At 44.8% G+C, this 20,211-nt stretch overlaps 1 protein-coding gene and 1 long non-coding RNA gene across 2 annotated transcripts in view; both read right to left on the bottom strand.

The window, feature by feature from the left end:
• Window positions 1-11,729: 11,729 nt before the first annotated feature.
• Lgsn (lengsin, lens protein with glutamine synthetase domain) overlaps window positions 11,730-20,211 on the bottom strand; it is an 18,341-nt gene continuing 9,859 nt past the window's right edge. Inside the window, 10 exon segments of the mRNA XM_033756842.1 lie at window positions 11,730-13,740; window positions 13,742-13,783; window positions 13,785-13,839; window positions 13,842-13,916; window positions 13,919-13,987; window positions 13,990-14,025; window positions 14,028-14,068; window positions 15,052-15,138; window positions 17,217-17,368; window positions 19,898-20,061. Coding sequence (XP_033612733.1) covers window positions 13,620-13,740; window positions 13,742-13,783; window positions 13,785-13,839; window positions 13,842-13,916; window positions 13,919-13,987; window positions 13,990-14,025; window positions 14,028-14,068; window positions 15,052-15,138; window positions 17,217-17,368; window positions 19,898-20,061 — 842 coding nt within the window. The 3' untranslated portion in view covers window positions 11,730-13,619.
• On the bottom strand, window positions 15,581-17,427 carry LOC117283522. The gene is made up of 3 exons (XR_004514546.1): window positions 17,217-17,427; window positions 17,012-17,121; window positions 15,581-16,278 (listed from the first exon to the last, which is right to left on the bottom strand). It is a non-coding gene; the product is annotated as an uncharacterized LOC117283522 (long non-coding RNA).

Below are 20,211 nucleotides of genomic sequence, written 5' to 3'. Positions count from 1 at the left end.
TCAAGGATAAAAATATTTTACAAGTTCCAGTGACAGGACAAAAATTCTATTTCAATATGGGATAGTAGGAAGCTGACAAATGTACAGCATTTTTAAAAAGCACTAAACTAGAAATTAGAAGATCCTGATATAGTTTTAGCTTTTCCAATAGCTAACAGGCCCACGCAAGTCATAAAATTTTCTGGGACTTAGGTTCGTCATCCTTAAAAGAAAAGTAAGAAACAATTGGTGTCTTTCACATCTCTAAAATGTTTGATTCTGTAGCTGCTCAAAAAGTCATATTTCAAATGGTTTGAAAGGTCTAAGCATTCCATTATAAGTTAAATTGCTTTAAAATTAAATTGTCTTATCCCTTCTGGTAGGTTTTACTCCTTTCTTCCAATTGACTCCAATATTTGACATTATAGAGGCTACTTCCTTTTTTTTTTTTTTTTTTTTTTTTTTTTTTTTTTTTTTTTTGCACCAGGGATTAAACTCAGGACCGTGCTCTTCCAAGGCAGGTAGCAGCACCACTGTGCTAAATCCCTGGCCCTCTTTATTTTTGAGAGACTTGTTTGCATTGAATGTTGGTAATAAGACCTCATTCTTACCAGAAATGGTACTTTATAGCTCTGTTGTCTAATGTGATGATAACTATTCAGTTTTAAAATGAATAAAGACTCTTGGGGTGAGGATGTAGCTCAGTGGTAGAGCATTTGCCTCCCAAGTGGATTCAATCCAAAGTACTGAAAAAAAAAATGCATAAAGACTCTTGATTTACCATGCAATTCATTGATGCTGGAAGGTGAATCTTACTGTGAATCTCTATTGATTGGAGTAAAGCACAAAGAAGCTTACCACGTAATTCTGTTGTAAAATGTTATTGATTTACTGTATTATGTTTAGATGCTCCTGGTGAAGTTTTGCTGTGAGACTCTTACACACCATGCAATAGCATGAAACCAACTAAGTCTCTGTGTGGTGAAACTCCCTGACTTAATATGGGGTCCAGAGGATTTTATTGTGTCTCTGTGAGGACAAAACTTTAGATTTTATTAACTCATTGTGAATATCTCCACAGACACCCTTCTGAAGCTTCAGATGTGGCCTTAGCTAATTGTGTTGCCTTTGCTTCATGGAAGTCATTGTTTCAGGAGAGCATCAGTTAGGCTCTCATATATGTTAAGAATCTTTGCCTTTGGGGGAAGGATGAATGGTTATTACTAAAGTTCATACCAGAAATATTCCAAATCTGAAAGTGCCAATAACAATGTCATCTTTAGTCCATTCTTTTTTAGATTACTGTGTTTTATAAACACTTGGAAGTTGTGAATACTCACATTTTATTTGCTATTCTTAAAAGTCTATTTATCATTATTTGAACCACAAAACTAAACGAAGTGGTACAAAATAAAATAGATTATTGTCCTGGGGATTATTTGGTTAAGTCCTTAGGGGAAATATGCCACATCTCTGACAAAATTTTCAAATTTGAAAATTATGTGGAAGAAGCTGTGATAGGTATAAAATTGTATGATGTTTCTTGGACTGAATAACTTATTAACTTATATCTTCCTTTTTAATTAGGGATATTCTTCACTGGGAAAGAATTTTTATTTAAAAGGCTATTATAAATCTGTTACTCTTTATAATAAGCTTACTTTCCTGGAAATGTAATAAAATGAGCTATTTTCCGAAGGAACATTATGTCAAGCATCATTTTTGTATGTTAGCTTTTTGTCCTATTTGTATATAATTCAAATCTGCTTTTCTTTTAACCTTGCATATTTCTTCTCTGACTTTTCACCAAAATGTGCTTTTAGAAAATAAGTGAATAACCCTGCATTTCAGTCTGTTCTATTGTTTAAGAAATACAATATGATTTAGTGGCTAGCACTGTTCCTTTCAACTTTATAGGCACATAAAAAGTCCATGCTACATGGAATTCATCTAGAAAGTTCCATTGGTGAGCACTCTCACCTTCTCAGATGCGTGTCAAATATAACTGTGAGGAACAATGTTGAGGGACCACTTGAATCTGATATACCATTCTACTTTCTGTCAGTGAAACACTACCTCTGAAGTCTACTGCAACTAACAAAGTAAACTTTAATAAAACAAAAAAATCACACACACTTCAATAAGTGCTCCCTGTTCCTGTCCAGAGCAATGTGAATTTCTGAGAATGGAAAGGAGGGACGCACACCCAGAGAGAGGGCTGAATGCCTCTCACTGGCCCCTGGTCTCCCTTTGTCTCCCTGCCATAAGGGCCCCCAAGGGAATCCCGTTTTCTAGGCTCCCATGACCCACCTGAGAGCATCTCAAACTGTGTTGACGAGGTAAAGAGAAATCCGTGTTACCTATCTTGTCACACAAAATAATTTTGCAGTTGCAAATACAGTGGTAGTTCAGTTCACAAATGATTTGTTTTATGATTTGGGAAGAATTTGTGTTTGCGTGTGGAAGATGTTTGTGTTTGTCATTTGATGAAGAATTTGCGACAGAAGCAAAATTTTGTCAAACGTTTTTTTTTTAGTTAGCATTTGGCAAAATTTTGTTTATGTTGCAAACTTCTCCAGGTGACAAACATGACCCAGGCCGTCTTCCCCACGCAAACACAAAAATGTGGCCATCTTTTCCAAAATGGTAGAACAAATTAAGTTCACCAACCGAGGTACTACAGTTATTACTGTACTTAATGCATGCTTCCCAAGAGCTAGGTACTAGTTTTGTGGCTTTTTACGCATTAATAAATTTAACCCTCACATTAACTTTTCTGGCTATATCACTATCCTCATTTTAGTGACACAGAAATTGACAAGTTTAGAAACCATTTAGAGTGAAGGCTCCCACTTAGGCAGGGTAATTCCGGGAATTGTATTATGTAAAGCTCTGTAACTAGACTTCCCCATAGGGTACTGATTAAACTTGTCTACAGTTGGACTTTGTGTTATTTAGATCCTTTTAGAGATGTACATTTGCGCTCTTACAGTAGTGTGTGTGTGTGTGTGTGTGTGTATGAGTGTGTGTGTGTGTGTGTGTGTGTGTGTGTGTGTCTGCTATGGCTGATGTGTTTCAGGACCCTTCCAAATCCTCTACAAGCATGTGGATACACACATTATGTAAAATACATTTCCTTGTTCTTAATACATATTCAGATATCTTTGTTTCTGTTCTGTGAAAAACTGAGCTAATTATTTTAAAAAATTAGGAAGGATTTTATAACTAACAAGTACCAAACAACACAACATAACCTCTTGATCATGCAAGAATTTTGTTGCTTGGGATTACCAGATATAGCTCAGTGAGGGTAAATATATTGCCAAAATTCTTCTCTTAAAAAATCTCACACGTTAAGGTGGAAGCCATTCAGTCAGAGACCACTTTTTATGACTCTCTCCTTCCTACAGCAAGTAAGTGATGAAGAGAGTGAAGTCGTCCATGTGTCGGGAAGCTTTTCCTGTCTCCACTGCACACTTGATTAATAGCTATCACAGTGGACCTAATAGCACTGCACATAACACACTTTTTAAGCTTGTAACAGCCTGCCCTGGGTGTGAGAAGGCATCCTAGGTGTGAGGACAGCTGTCTGGCTTCTGTAGCCATTTGGAATAACAAACATGAGTCTTGGGAGCAGGAGAAAGGAGAGGCATGGAAGTTACACCTTGAAAGCAGCACAAACCTTTGACATTTTCCTCTGCAGGTCAGAGTTCATGGCAAGCTCTGTGAACTGCTGGACAGGTCTTGATGTTGCAGGACAGCACTGCTCAAGCTTAGGCGTGCAGAGGAGGTGCTGCCTGGAGTATTGGTGAAACTCCTAGAGTGCTCAAGTGAGGCTTCCGCTGCTGCGCGGACCAGGCTCAGACCCTTGGACTGAGCTCTTCCTGACACCACTGCACCCACTGAGACTCCTGACTGCTTTCCTCTCATACTGCTCTGCTCTGTCTCGGGCCAAGGAGACGGGAAACGGCTCTGGCAAACACAGAATATGCAAAAGTAATTGCCGTACTCTTGGTCACAGCGATGCGAAGGTCACTGTAATGGGACAAGAGGGTGGGCAGTGAGTGTCCCTGGGGTGAGGTGCTTTCCCCACCTTCCTGTAAGCCCCGACTGGCAGGTCAACTTACCAAGAAAACCCTTGTTTCTTGCTATTAAGTGAAGCAGAGAGGATTTGAGGTAGGCCTAATTCAGTTGCTATCTGCGGATCACAGTCAGGAAATTTCTTTAATCTCCTCTTGACTTTAGGTTTCTGTTTATCCAATTGAAAGCAAAGTTTTCCATTTATGTGTTGAGTGATAGAATCATTCAGTCCTTCATTCAGCGTCACATTGTGGAAGGAATGCACACAGTGCATTTGTGAAGCTGCTTAGCAACATGGTCTGCGTTGTATGTTTTAGTGTGGTGGTCTTTTTCATTTTTCTTGTTGTTGGGACAAAACCCACATTTGAAAGAGGAGAGGCTTATTTTGGCTCACGTTCCAGTCCATAGTCAGCTGGCTCCAAGGCAGGATGCACAGCATGGGGCTTGGCAGAGGAAAAGCGGCTCATCTCACAGGAAGCAGAGAGGGACATGACCCTTCCAGGCCACACCTCAGGGGCCCTCTTCCGGCCAGACCCCTCCCCCTAGCAGCAGGCCTGCTCTGAGCCCCGCCTCTGAGCCTGACTTTGAGGCTCATCCAGACATAAGCAGTGTGGGGAGTTTTCTATGTGTTTTTAAGGAAAAGGAAAATTACCGTAACAATTGCTTTTGTGGATTCAGAGGATATCAGTTTTCCAAATGGGAATTTTGCCTCAAAAAAAAGAAAGTTTATTTGCCAAGAGTGGGTGAAGTGAGGCTGTGCGGCCCCGGGGTCACTCGGGCCCTTCCTGGGATGGACAGCACTGTGGAGGGTGGCAGGACCTGGACCCAGGGAGATCGAAGTGGCTGAAGCCACCCTGAGTCAGCACATCTGGGGACGCCCAGCTCTGCGAGGAGAAGAGACCATGGCCTCCAGCCCTGCTGGCCTTGAGCAAATAACAGCAGCAACGCGGCAGTGACCAGCTTGGACCACATGTCTCCTAGAGGGAGGCCACTAAGAGTTTAAAGACCAGGTGGACTGAGTGTGTAGTTCTTAGACTAAAAGGATTAGACACTGACTATGTTGAGCTAAAGGACCTGTGGGTCATCCAGGGGAGCTGCATTCTGAGAAACTGATCAAGTAATCATCTGCTTGTAGATAAAAATTGGCACCGAAGGCTTTAGCATCTTCCAAAAGGACTCCCCTGCCTGCCCATCCTGAGTTAATGGGAAAAGCAGCCTTGTGCACACAATGCATTTCCTCCTCCCGGCCACAGTTAGCTGACAGGGAACGTGAGCACTGCCCAAACTGAGCCCAGGGATGTGGACTGACACCGGGACAGCCTAGCTTTGGACAGCTGCTCACTGAATGTACAAGATGCACCCTGGGCTGTCGGGCAGTAGACACTTTTCTGCCATGCAGAAGGGTGCTGTAGTTTACCTACAGTCCTAGCTAGATCCATTTCTAAGACCTCGCACATCTGAGTTCTTAGGATCTATAAGGCTTCCTTTGTAGAAAGAAAGAAAGGAAAGAAAGAAAGAAAGAAAGAAAGAAAGAAAGAAAGAAAGAAAGGCCTCCTTCCATTGATTCAAGTTTGATTTGATCCCTATTACTTTTAACCAAGATTCTCAATCAATGAAAAATAGTATTAATAATGAATATGATATTATAAGGGCACTTTGTATAATGAAGAAAGAAACAAGAATGGAAAGAAGTTGAATAATCATCATTAGATTTCATGGAGAAGACAGAAATTAGCAGGAGATTGGAAATGAACAGAGACAGAAGAAAATCTAGAGGCTCTAGCACCTTGAGAATCAAGAGAAAAGTACTTCAGGTAAGAGGCAGAAGTCAAGTCTGCTGATTTGCTATGTAGTCAAGGAATATGAAGGATGAAAAGTGGCCACTGAATTCAGTCAAAGGGCGGTGTCTTAGTTACTCTTCTCACTGCTGAGAGAAAATACCAGGCATCCAAAGTTAAAGTAAGAAAAATTTATTTCAGTTTGTAGAGGTTTCAGTCTGTAATGGACTGACTCTAAGGCAGGGTGCATGGCAGATGTTATGCCCAAGTCGCGAAGTCCCCAAAGACCACCAAGGAGTCAGGTCCGATGCAATTACAAGAGGAGTTTGTTGCAAGCTCGAGCCTGGACCCTCAGGTGTCACCGTCACAGCGGCTTCAGACCAAGAGTCCTGATTCATCTTTGAAGCAGGATTATATAGGGTTAGGGAGACTTTTTCTTTTTATAGGTCCTATTTTTATTTTTCACTTACTATTGGATATTTGAAGGGTACTGGGAGGACACTTACTGGAAAATTACTAATGCCTACATTCACAGAATCAATTCCTCTTTTTAAAGTACATCTGATTAAACAAATTCTATAATTAACAAAGACTACATATGTAAGCAGTGACTAATGCCTATGTTAGCAGTGGCTACCTATGTAAACTGTGACTAGTACCTATGCTGGCTAAATCAATTTCTCCTTTTAAAGAACATTGATTATCTTAAGCAGGGAGAATTCATCTTTAGATCATAAAAAGAAGAACAGAAACACAGGGTGGAGGCCTAAGGCAGAGCTGCCTAAAAAGAGGAACAGAAACACAGGGAGACTGTCATATAGAATGGAATTATACAGAATGGTATTTTTGCAGCTCTGTTCTGGGCAAGGGGCACAGAGGTGGGCAAAGGGCCCAGAGGGAGCCCACCTCGACCTGAAAACTTGGTCCTTACAGCAGACAGGCATCGCAGAGGAGAAACAGCTCATGGAGGGCAGAAGGCAGCAAAGCAGCAAGGGATGACCACAGCTCTTTCCATCCCTTGTACTTTATCCAGGCTATGTAGGGTGGGAAGCACTCACACCCTTAATCCCAGTGCCCTTGAGCCTAGCATTGCACCATGAATCGACCCTAGAGTCACACACTCTAGACCCAGCCATCTCTGAAAGGCCCCGGCCATGACTGCATGAGGTTTTGGGGGACATTCAGACACAGCCATAATAAGAGGTCACTGTTCACCTTGGTAAGAGCAGTTAGTGTGCTTTGGTGGGGGAAGAAACCAGAATATTGGTTCTACCTTTTTTTGTTTGTTTTGTTTTGTTTGCACCAGGGATCAAACTCGGGACCTTCGGCTCATGAGACAAACCCAGAATATTGGGAGAGGGCAGTGGAGGGAAGATTCAAGGAGTAGACAGTAAGAGGAAGTAGAAAGAGGAAGGACATAGAGCACGGCAATGAATTTGATCTTAAAAAGAATCGAGACGTGTACATGGGGTACATGGAGGTGTTTTCTCTTGAGGGTGTGTGTTGTCTGAGTGTGTATTTACACATACTGGAAATGTGTGGCTGTGTCTGACTTCTACCAAGGAAGAAACATCCGAAGAGAGACGTTCTGGGGTCAGAGGAGAGGCAGAGTGAGCACCTGGGAGCGGCTGAGGGCATCTCTCACACCACCGAGACCTGGAGGCAAGGAGCGATGCTGTTCAGTGGCAGACAGTCAGGCAGGGGCCTGCCTGACACAGCCCCTTTGTGAGCTCTCCTCTTCCTAGCGGCTCTTTCTTTCTCTCTCCAGCTCTGACAGACCCAGCAACCCTGGGCAAACACGGTTGGTCGGGGGACGCTCTGGCCAGCCTGTGCCCTGGTGCCATTTGGGCCCTGTCAGAGCCTCTGTGCTGCTCGGCCTCGGCCTCAGCACATCTGTTAGGATGTGCAGCCTGGGCCCTGCGAACTCGCCCACTCTCTCGGGGAAGATGAGCTCTGCCAGGTCAGCCCGAGCGGCCAGGGGGGCTCTGCAAGGACTGACCCACCCCGCTCTCAGAAGCAGCCATTCGGGAAAAGGCAGGGAAGCTCTACTCCATGTCTAACTCCAGGAACAACTTAGTAGCCAACTCTGCCTTTCACTTCAGACGCCGCAGTTTCTTAATGTCTATTTCATATAAAGTAAATTCATGCATAAGCTTTCTAGTGATCAAAGAAAGAAGAGTAGCACTTTGCCTAATTTATTTAATTTGTAGATGCTTTAGATGCTGTTATAGGACGGATTGAAATAACCTCTCAATCCACAACAGATTATAGCCATCTATTCCTATCATCCTCTTTACACGAACATTAAAAAGTAAACGTCTTTAAATATTTTTTAAACACGTTGGTGAAAAAAACTTTTCTAGTCCTTTCCCAACCTATTTATTCATCCAAAGCCAGTCAGGGCCGGAATTTAGGAGCCTCGGATTAATCTTGCGGCATCCCCAGCGTCGCCATGGCTCCGCGTTTCCGCGTCCCTTGGTCCCCGGACCGCAGAAACAAAGCCCTTCGGGCGCCCCGTCTCCCCTCCCTCTGATGCGAGCCTGAATAGACGCGAATGTAAGTCACGCGGTCGGCAACGTCTTGAGGCTGTTAGTATCCTTAATACATTCTTTCAATTTCCATTTATTGAAGATCTGGTTACTTTCACGTTTAATATCAGGCTTCGCCGAGGACGCGCGCCGTTCCGGAGCCTCTCGTGGTGCGTTGCCGCCCTCTAGCGGACATCGGGAGGCTCTGCGTGTGGCCGTCCCTGCAAGCCTTCTGCATGGGACTGAAAACCAGCTGACCCTTAGTTTTAAGTGAATCTTATATTAGTAGAGCCACAAAAATTAAATCTATAGTCTTATTAATTCATTTTTTCTTGCTAGGTGAAATTAATATGATTAGCTGAAAATCCTAATTTAGGAAGAAAAAGATTCCATCATCTCATTGTATGGCAGGTTCTCCGCTGATTTTTTTCCCCCTTACCTAACCCTTTCCCCTTCATGCAGGTTGGTTACTTTCAAAACTCAATGTGTTTTCTTTTCTATTATTCTTTAAGAAGCCAGAGAGAAATACCAGATCCTTTATCCTCTCTGTGAATGCTGTTTGGCCAAGAACATTTCTCAAAATGGAAGAAAATAATTTAAATGGGACGAGTTCAGATTCTTAGTACTATCAGCCATGTCAACAGGCGTTTTTATTTCAGGAAATATAAGCACGCTGAGGGCTTGAATTGCTATTCTTGGGGTTCTACCTCTCGGAGACAGTTCTGAAGTGCTGCTGTGGGACTGTTTTCCCTCAGGTGAGCTCCCCTGGCTGCACAGGTACAGCAGGCGGCAGCTGCTGAGATTGGCCTGCGGTCACACTGACAAGCTCAGAGAAAGGACCGTAACTTGGGCAGCATAATAACCAAAGGGAACCGCTGGTTATTTTCCCCTGTTTCTGTACCTAGAGGCTCACAATGTTGAGATGCGTGGTGCTTCTCACTGTTAGATGCCCTGAAACGTGTAGGTGTAGCCGTTTGGGAAGAGTAGAGGCCGAGACTCCACTCGAGGGCGAAAACCTGGGTTTGATTCCCAGTTCTTTCAGCCTTTTGCTTCTCTGCCTCGTAAATCTCTAAGGTATAACACGGCACACATACGTTGCTTGTAAAATTGTAAAGGACATCAATAAAGCAATAAATTCGAAACCGTTCACGTGGTGTATTCTATATTTCAGGAGCTTGATAAAACTTGGTTTAAACTAAATTTAATATAAGCAAAATTTTTCCCAGTTTTCTTGTGGAAGAGCATTCTTTGCCTCTCTTTCTCCTTTCTTTTCAGTTTCCTTGCTCTTTGTCCTTATAAATAACATTTTTTTTAGTTGGGTCTCTTTTTGCACATTTGAGCTACTTTAAGCAGGAAGGACTTTTTTGAAGGGTATTAAGTGATTCATAGGCTCTGAGAGGGCCAGAAATTCAGGTCCGGAAGCAGCTCCTGACTGCTCCAGAGAAACCCTGCAGCTGATGCCGTAGGGAGACAGCAGCAGCCCAGCCGGGGCCGGGGCGAGCGGCAACCAGGCGACCCAGCCCCGCTGTCCCCTCCAGCCTGCCGGGCGGAGGCTGTGCCACTGCCCTTTCTCTCTCCTTCTCCCTCTCCCTCTCCCTCTCCGCCTCTCTTCCCTTTCCTTTTTCCTTTCAGTACAGATGCAGTCATTTTTGAAGGTGTGTTCTCGTCGCTGCATCTGATGGGCAGAGTCTCGCACCTCGGCTGCGAGAGAAAGCTGAGGTCCGACTTCTACTTGAGGGTCCAAAGGGAAGGAATCCCGCAAACAGAAGCGCTCTTGAGAGGCCCCACATGGCCGACGGGCTGGACCACTCTGCTGTGCCCTCTTTGCTGTGGTCCTGTCGTGCTGCTCAATTGCGTTTCCTCGAGGGCTCGCAGAAGCGGAACTGGAAGAAGCTCGCCTGGAGGCCATAACGTTAGAGCCGAGAAAAGCACAGACCTTGATTCTCACCCCTGTGCCCATCTCTATTTCTTACTCTCTGAGGACCTGATGTGTGGCATTGCACTGTACACACGCAGTGCTCTAAAATGCCCACGCTGTGTGCACTGATTAAATGAACTTGCATTAAATTCCAAAACACCTGCAACGGATGAGAAACATCATGACAAATATGAGTACGATGGGTGCCCCTCCTTCTTCGGATGAAGACCCTAATTAGGAAGTGCAAAGTAAACCACTAATCATGGGGATCATGAGAGAGCTGTACCGCGGAAAGCCCAGCACACACAGGCCATGTTTGAGGTCGGACACTAACACCTCTGCAGGAAGCCATGACGGTGATGTGTCCCACAGTACCTGTATCACATATGCATCGGTCAGTCTGCTGTGTTACTCGGGTGCCTGGACTTCGGCTCTGCATTGGTGGTAAATCCAGAAGCAATGGCATATTTCAATTTTTATTCATATTTAAGTTTTTAGATCTTCCATTGCCTTCAAAATCATTTTAAGCTTTATTGTTATTCAGATTCTAAAAAATGAAATTGTAAATTATAAAGTGCCCTTGAAAATAGCAACTTCTTATGATGACACCAATGTTTTAGTTTTTAATCTTAAAACATTATCACTTTTAATTTACATGTCTTATGTATACTCATTTAATAACCAACTTTAAATTCAGTAATCACATTTTCCCCTAAGCTTTGATTAGAACAATTATGGTAAATGAAAATAAGAAAGTAATTTCTGAAAAGAATTTCAAAAGCATCCTTTTTAGGCCCATAGAAAAGCCTTCCAAATAGCTTTTTTAGCATCAGGCCTACCAAAAAAATATATTTTGCTCTTCTTAAGATACACAGATCTAAAACTTTTTCATTTTCTGCTTTTCATCTTTTTCTTGGCTTCCCCTGGAACTATAGCGGGAGACAACACATAAAAAGTGCTCAACAGATAACACTGAATAAATGTCTGGTCATCTGCATTTAGAACAAGAAGACACAGCATCAGCAGCAAGTCTCATCAACAACGGGAAAATTGGGAACACAAAAACGAAGTAGAAGAACAGATAACTGAGCTTTATCATTCTCCTGTTTTAATTGCTACTTACTCCTAAACTCTCTTGGCCAATACTTTGGCTTGCATTAAAGACCAAGAATATCCATCACCATGCACGTACATAAACTGAAATCTGCATATTGTTTTGTGGTGCATTACTGAATACTTTCTGCTGACTCACTTTACACTAACTACTACTACTATACACTTAACTAGTGTGCACTTAACACTGTCAATAATTTCCCCAGTGTCATTATTTCCTTGCATTGGCATCCTGGGTATTGTGTTTTTAAAATGATTCTAATAATACATATGTTATTTTGGAAGGCAATAAACAAACAACACCCAAATTTAAAGAGGAGTGCTTTAATCTGGCTCATGGTTTCAGTGGGTCCAGTCCATGGTTGGTTGGTTCCAAGAGGAAAATATCGTGGCAGAGGGGTTTGGCAGATGAAAGCTACTTGCTTTATGAAGGTTGGGACACAGAGCAGAGCAACAGAGATGGAGAAGAGGCCAGGACGCGTACGTAGTTCCCAAGGTCACGGCTCACCCAGACGCACGCAGAAGTGGACTTCATTAATCCCTGGGCTTTTCTTACACAATCAAATTGGCACAATTCAATTTAACTGTCACAGTGTGCAAGAAAAAGGAAAGAAAAGTGAAAGCACTGCAATTAGCAGAGTTTTCACGGCACATTTTACTCATTGTGCTAAAACCCAGCTGAAGCACTGGACACAGCCTGTGGAGGCCAGTGAGCTAAGGAGGGCTCTGTACAGCTCTATCAGAGGGAAGGAGAATACAGTTTTTTGCATGAGTGGCTCCCTCTGAGCAACTCAGATTTTCCTCTCTAGAAGGAGAAACCTTGCAGGAGGTCTTTTACTGGTTCCTATATTTTTATTCTTCATCCCCATATCCTACAAATGCCCTACACACACACACACACACACACACACACACGTACATACACTTACATGCACACACACAAGCAAGACAGAAAGTGTTTTGTTTCAACAGAGTCCACCTCACTGTGTCATAAAAGACACAGAGTTTGCCTTTCTCTCTTTCAGGTAGAAATGGATGTAAACAAATCAAATGTGGTTCCACAAAGCCAAGTTTCCACCCTCTGGTGGGAACCTCCTGGTGAGAATCTTCTAAGTCAGTCAGCCGGAAGGATGAAGACAGGAAAGGGGAGGGGAGGTGCCCGCCTGTCCTCCCAGCCAGTGCCCAGAGCTTCTGCTCTGTACCCCGGACACCTCACTGGCCAGCCCTGGTCACACGAACACCTTCAACTGCAGTGTGGGCTCAGAAAATCATTTCTTTGTCGCACAGTGTCTTCCTTCCGATGCACTGCAGTGTTACTATGCTACGGTTCAGCTTGTGTGTTTGCCACCTAAATTGAGACCAGGGTCAGTTTTAATTGAACATATTTGCTAGTAAGCAGATTTCCGACTTGTTCCCAAAAGATGCTAAACTTTAGTAATAGTTGCAATTTTATCACATTCACACAAAGGCCTGGGAAATGTAATATTCTATGGAGAAACCTCAACTTCTGTAGGCAGCAGAATTGGTAATGTAAGCACGAATCCAGGCTGCTCAGCGCCCCAGGTGGGCAGCTGTTCTCACACTCTGCAAAGAATGAGCTGCTTAGAGGGAGGTCTGGCTTCAGAGAGGACACCAGGAGGAGGTGCCACCCACCCGCACATCCCCGACCCTGTCTCGGTAGTGTGCTTCCACGTAGGGTATTGTTTGAAAGACTTTGGTCACTTCAGCACCCTGATCTTGGCCCTCCCAGCTCTGTGAATTCGATTCTTGAGGACATCACAGCCGGGAAGTCCGTCAGCCTTTCCAGAGCCAGCGGAGAAGCGTGCGAAGTGTGTAAACTTCTACTGACTTGAGATCCAGCACATCTTTGCAAAACTGGACACATCTGAGAAGACCATTGTGGTGCTGACAAGCAGAGCCCCACACCGCCCCCATTAGTAAGATTACAGCAGCCACGCCCTGTGTTTACATTTGAAATTTGGCCTTGTCCTAGTCATTGTTCTTTCTAAAGCTTAATTCTTCCTTCATGTGCAAATATACTCGGTTCTGACACCGCAGTGCTCCTGTGCAGGTCCTGTAAGGAGAAGGGACGATGACCCGCCAAGCTTCCCCACAGCCTTCAGTGTCTGTCCCTCGCCAGGCCTCGCAGCAGCCTGCGCCATCCCGTGCGACACAGAAGCCTGGGGACGACAGAGAGGGTGAGCGCTTGGAGCCCGCGGGGAATCATGAAAGTTCAGTCTTTCCACGCGGGCAGATTCGGCGCTGAAGCCAAATTAACATCTCCAAAGCAGGAGTGAAGATTTCTACTCTAAAGTACTCCAAGAATTTACTTCCCGCCGCGTCCCTCTTCGTTTTCCAGCTCATATTTCTTCATGGCAACAAAACAGGATGAAAGTTTCTGCAGAGCCTGCCTGTCTTAGACGCTGATCGTCCTCCGAGGCCCGAGGGCGTCTTGCAGCCTCACAGGGGTGGCGGCTGGCCGGCCGGCAAGGTCGCAGGTGTGCAGCCCATCCAGGCCCGGGCAGGCACCCAGTACGGGCTGGCGGTGGCCGAGCCCTGTCTGCTTTCTGCCCGGCTGCCTCTCGCCCCTGACTTGCGATGTCGAAGGCGCCGCTGTTGTCATTGTAGCCCAGGCCGCGGGCACAGTGGCCTTCGGGTCTTCGTGCCTTCGTCTAATTTAATAACGTCCAAAGTGACATTTTGTTTTCCACAAAAAAAATTGTAAAATTATTCCTACAAAGATCTGAATTGCCGTTCGCTAAGCCCTGGGCAGCCGCAAACTACGGACTCCACACTTGTCTCATGAGCTTCTTTGTCGCTGAGCTGTCAGTGAGGACAGAGGCACAGTCGGAGAGAAGAGCGAGCAGATGAACCTGTTCTGCTGTCACCCGCAGTAAACCTGCGCCGCAGTTTCCTAACCTCAAATTACAGACACGATGCATAGGTTCACGGTGGTTGACACCATCAAACATTCCCAAGTGAATTTACAGTGCTTTGCTAAAAGTACATACAGGTACTCTGAACAATAAATGAGAATAAAGTACCTGGGTAATGAAATGAGAAGGTGAGTTATTAAAAGTAGGCACGTGAGAATAAACATATCAAGTGAGAAGATGTGTGCCGAGGATATCAAGATCCCAAAAGACAAACCTTTTCCTAGCTAAGCTCCAGAAAGAAAGGGGAGAGGAGTTCTGACGTGTAGGCTATTAAACTATTTGATGGGAAATATCTTGAATAGCAATTTGAAAATGCAGAAATATTCTTTTTATGTCAATTATATCAACATTCAAAACAAACAAACAAACAAAAAAGCTAACAGCCACAACAAAAGAGCCCGGTGTGGTGGCTGACACCCATAATCTCAACACTCAGGAGGCTGAGGCAAGAGGATCACCATGAGTTCCAGGCCAGCCCCAACTACATAGTGAGTTCAAGGCCAGCCTGAACTATTTAGCAACACCCTGTCTCAAAAAAGAAATCACTTCAGCATCCGTAGAAAGTACATTCAGTTATATTTTGTAAAGGTGTTCCGCAGTGCAGTCAAAGTAATGACCTGCGTAAAGTCAGTTGTTAGAATGTGAACAAAGACTGAGCAACAGTTTTACACAGAGGCCCCTGGAGGCCCAGTGTGGGAAGGGGCAATGTGTTTCCTTACTGATGAGGGTTCATGTGAGTGGACCTCTGGACCTGTCCACACGCAATTTCACCTTTGTTATCAGAACTAATGACCATGTAGTCCCACCTGAAGGAAAAAGGAAAGGTATCTACACTCAAGCCCCAAACATTAATCGGAAACAAATGTAAACTGTTAAAATTCTTCAAAAAGTTTTCTGAAGATACCCTGCTTCCCCCAATAAAAGCAAATAAGAAGAGGAGGGAAAAGAGGCCAATAAGAAAAATTACAATTTCATATTAAGATGATAAAAGTATGACATTCTAAAAGTCGTTAAGTGGGCTGGGGGTTTGTCTCAGTGGTGCCACCACCTGCCTCACAAGGGCGAGGACCTGAGTTCCATCCCTGGTACCAAAATCTGTACGTGTAGTTAAGCTTGAAGAATGCTTAATTTTTATACTTTTTAAAATAGTGCTGCCTTATGCCCTTCCCTGAAAAGAAAGACATTTAAATATAGAACAAATAAATTATTAAAATAAACACATAAACTGACACCCCTAAAATCTTAGCAAGTCTGAAAACATATTGTAAAATACGATGTTTTCTACATTTTAAAGAATTTAATGTTCATTAAATCATCCAATAACAATAGGGCATTTTCTTATCGGAATTGGAGCTGACAGGGATGTGCCTTTTTATCCAGCAGATTCTTTCCATTTAATCATTTTTCCCTTTCATATTTGCTCTTGGGTCTTCTGTTGCAATTTTCTCATGTCAAATAAAATGTAATCTTCATAATTGCAATAAGAAGAGAGAAGATAATTCTGTGGAGGGAAATTATTCAAGGCAGGGGGGCTAAAATTACCGGTCTAATTGGCGTTCTGTTTCTATTGGGTGCAGGAATTGTTTGAGAGCTGAGAGTATATGTTAAGCTCCTTGGGGAACAATAACGTGTTTGGAGAGGGACCAGGGGAAAAACAAGATAAATTACTGCTTTTCAGCTTGAATTGCTATGTAGATTACAAGAAAATAGGACGAATAATAAGGACCATTTGCTTGCTAATGGTCATGAAATTACTCGGTTTTAACTGTGTGTAAAGCTCACTGAGAAAAAGAGTGCAGGGCGCATCTTGGGTCTGGACACCCTGCACAGGTCTCTCCAAGGTACACCAAACTGGAGGTGCGTCCTGGTCCTCTCTGCCTCAAAGGACTTCATCTTCCAAGAAAGTTGAGGTGGAGTCAAAATGTGAGCGCTGTTCCTAGAGTGACCTGTAAAAAACGGGGTGGTCCTAAGCCACCGTTATGATCACCACGAGGGAGCCGGGGTGGGCACAGGTGGGCGGCGTCACCCAGGCATCTCACCGTCCCCGCCCGCCTTCACCATCCTCCCAGGGCTACCATGCAGGGCCGCCTGGGAACCTTGGTCCCGGCCAGGCTCAGATGGCTGCGGGCCAAGGACGCAGCCAGGCCTGGTGTCCCACTTACTGAACTCTGCCTACCGAGGCGGAAACGCGCTTGCACACAGTGGTGGTTGTTTTTTAGAGAATGAGTGTAGATGAGGAATTTGGGTTGCATACTCTCTTAAAATTAGAAGCATAACAAAATGTCCTTTTTAGGACTTTTAAAAATAGTCTGCAAATTCTAAAACTGGAGCTAAATCACCTAATGTATCCAGTTCATGGGCTTGTGTCTCAGAGAGGCACAGAAGGTACCTCGGGTCCACTTGGAAATGTAAACGAGTCTGGCTGCACCATCATGCCAGGGCCTCGTTACCACAAGAGCAAGATGCACGCCAGCTGTCAGAGCCGGGAGCCCCAGAGAGTACAGAGCAGTGGGGCTGCATCCTGGAGACACGGCCTCGGCCCGGCCACTTTCCCGTCCCCTCTTGGCCTCTGCTTTCCCGTGGGCCAGACATTAGCTGCAGCACAGCTGGTCCCACGGGCGGGCCACACAAGTCACTCCACGGCCACTGGTGACAGTCACCCCACGTGGTGCCACTTACAGTGGACTCAGACTGAACCCGGCCAATGCTCCTGACATCCCAGGGCCATCACGCCTGACCCTGACAGCCATGCAGGGACTCCCGGTCTCCTTTTCCAAGATACAGTTAGGCTTGAAAAATAAGCAGAAAGGTTAGCAGTTTAAAAACATAGATGAAATAGATTTTAAATAGGTGAAGCAGGAAGCAAACAAATTACTAACTCTACCTGTGCAGACGGATGGGCTCTCGCGTCCTGTCACTGGTGTGCCGGCCACTCTGCCACCGAGGCTTTGCAACTAACAAGCCACGGCGGTCAGTGTCCCGTGTTCCCAGGCTATCTGAAACCATGGGTGTCTGGCCCAAGCTGAAAAAAGCTCCCTAAATGAAGTAAAATTGGGCCAGGGATTTAGCTCAGTGGTTCCAGCACCTGCCTCACAATCTCAAGGACCTGAGTTAGATTCCCAGTACCCCCCCCAAAAAAAGTAAAATTTATAAACATTTTAAAATATGGAAATTTTCAAGAGATTGGTATTCTAAACATAACAAGCAATTATGTATAAACTGTGAAGACGGCCTCTCCTATACAAGAAAAATGGTAATTTTACTGTCTCCCTAGGAGTACTGTGACAGGTGCTCTTTTTGGTTATTTCCCTTATATGTATCTTCTAAATTTTCTGCAAGATATATGTATTATTTAAAAATAAAAGTATTCACCAATTCAAGACAGATTTTTTTCATCACCACCTACCTTTCATACTGGATATAACTCTAGGAAGTCACCAGAAAAATTCCCATCCTGGTAAAATATTAAATTACTGAGCAGAGAAACTATAGGAAAAAACAATGCTGTGAAATTTAAATTCAGGATAATTTCATGAGGCAGAATATTAAATCTGTGAGAGTTCAACGCAGAGGGGCCAGACCCAATCCCTCACTCACTTTGAGGCCCAAGTGAATGAACCGTGAATATAACCATCAGTTTGCTGCAGTCGCCCTAACTCCTCCCCAGCTTTGAGGCTGAAGCAGGAGCCTCTCTGGAGCTGCCCTCCCCAGGCCTCCCTCCTCACCAGCCAGAGGTCACCTTCCATGCCTGTCCTGACCTCCTCTTAGGGGACACCAGGCATTCTGGGCTAGCACCCACCCTGCTGACTTGCTGAACCTCCTTTGTCTCTGTGAACATCGGTCCCCAAACTCATTCAGCCTGAGGCCCTGTGGGTAAAACCAACGAGAATTCCGGGGACCCTGGCAGCCAGGGAAGAGGCTCCGTTCTCTTAGTATTTTCTGTTCCCACAGACCTCCTCCCTGTCCTGTCTACAGTCCCACCCCATCTGCCACCTTACATGTGCTTCTCAGCCCCGAAAGAATAGGGGCTTAGTTCTACTGGGTGCTCTATCCTCCGTACCTGTAGCAGTATGGGCCAATATAGGCACTTAGTAGTCAGGTGAAGGAGCAAGTAAATGAGTTAACCTCTCTGGTGTGGCATGACCTTGTCTAATTAATAAATAAAACCTACACCGAGTCTTTTAGAATGCATCCTTAGTACCATGCTTTTCATAGAAAATTCCAATTCTTTCACCAGTGATAGAAACCCGATCCAGCGTAATTTCATTTCCAAGGCACCAGCTAATCTTGCTGTATCATTGTCTGAATCTTTTCTTCTCTACATCTTACTTGCTCCCTACGATTGGCCGTCCTGGTGAGCCTTGCCAGCCACACAGGATGAAGGGCAGGCAGGGAGTCTCCGGTTCCGGCCCGGTTGTTTTCTCCAGTGCAATTCCTCAGCGTGTTCTCCTATCCTTTCCCCCAGAAGACTAATAAATCAAATCAAAGTGCTTTTATAGAGGAAGTTTTTTCTGCGGTGTGTGTTTAGGGGAAAAAAAAAAGAAAACATTAAAAGCTCCTCAGCAATCCGAAGGCCTTGCAGAAAGGTTCTCAGTGACAGTGAGGACATATTTCCGCAGCAGAGGACAAGCCATGGCCACTGATAAAGGGCAGGCTGAGTGGGCAGCTGAGCTTTCAGAAATACCAGCTATGTTTTTAAATGGAAAGTACATTGTGGAGTGCACACCGTGGTGCGTCCAGCTATTGTGTGCCCGGGACACAATAGCTCCTGCTATTGTGCTCCTGCTCAAGGGCACGCTGTCCTTCAGCCACGGGGCCACAGGCGAGGCCCTCCCCTGGCCACACCCCCAGCCCACAGTGCGGAAGGTCGGGTAGAAGGATAAGCAGGTGCAATACATGAAGAACAGCAGCAAAATGAACTGTGCCAGGAGGTGTCACGGGGCTTGGCTTCAAAAAAATACATTTTTTGAAAAACTGAAAGTAGAACAAAGAAAAAAATACTTATCAAAACTTCATATACACATTTTAAGTGTCAATTTTTATATTTATATTTTTGTCAGGTATCCAAGAGAGTTTTAACCAATACACATCATATACCAAAACAGTTATATCACTACATACACCGTTATATCACTGGGTTACGATCAGTGACCAGACACTTAGAATAAAAGAATTCCACTTAGAGAACACTTCAGGCTGGGCATGGGTACGCACACCTGGATCCCAGATCTCTCAAGACCACAGAGTCCCGCCCAGCCGGGCAACTCAGTGACTTAGGGAGGCCCTGATTCAAAATGCAAAACAAGAGGTGGGAGAGGCAGGGGGAGAGGGAGGGACATTTTCTACTGCAACTCCTACATTTTCCAGATAAGCAGCCTAGAGGGTAAAGAAAACTGCCAGGTACTTTATGTCAGATACAGAATTACTTTGCATTATGACTGTCGGGCTAGCATTCCATAACTTACATCACATCATCTCTCCCTTGAACACAGCCTCGGGGATGGCAGCTGGAACCACAAGCCCATTTGTCCCAAAACATCAGCAGTCACTCCTTACCAGGGTTCAGGTTAAATTCGCCAGCCAGAGCACTGGTGCTTTAGTCGCTGTAGTTGGATTCTGGGCTTCCTTGTCACCGCGTGACAGACGAGACTCAGCAGGTTTTCTCGGGTCTCCCAGTGTGGTGCACACCGCTTGGTTTCCGGTCCTCTGGGCAGCAATAAGAGAAAATGTTAAAATACATTTTCAATCATCTTCTAGCACACTGCGGAGAGGGAGCTGGGGCGAGGCTCAGGGGCGGCAGACCCGTGCCTGACACTGCTAGGTGCTGCTCAGACCTGGCATGGGAGCGGGACAGAGGGAGGGAGGGGGAGGGGGAGAGG

Source organism: Fukomys damarensis, unplaced genomic scaffold (genome assembly GCF_012274545.1).
Source record: "Fukomys damarensis isolate Sample0158 unplaced genomic scaffold, DMR_v1.0_HiC HiC_scaffold_27, whole genome shotgun sequence".
Taxonomy (NCBI): Eukaryota; Metazoa; Chordata; class Mammalia; order Rodentia; family Bathyergidae; genus Fukomys; species Fukomys damarensis.
Note: the sequence above shows the minus strand (reverse complement) of the source record. Positions and strands in the feature narration are given on the sequence as shown.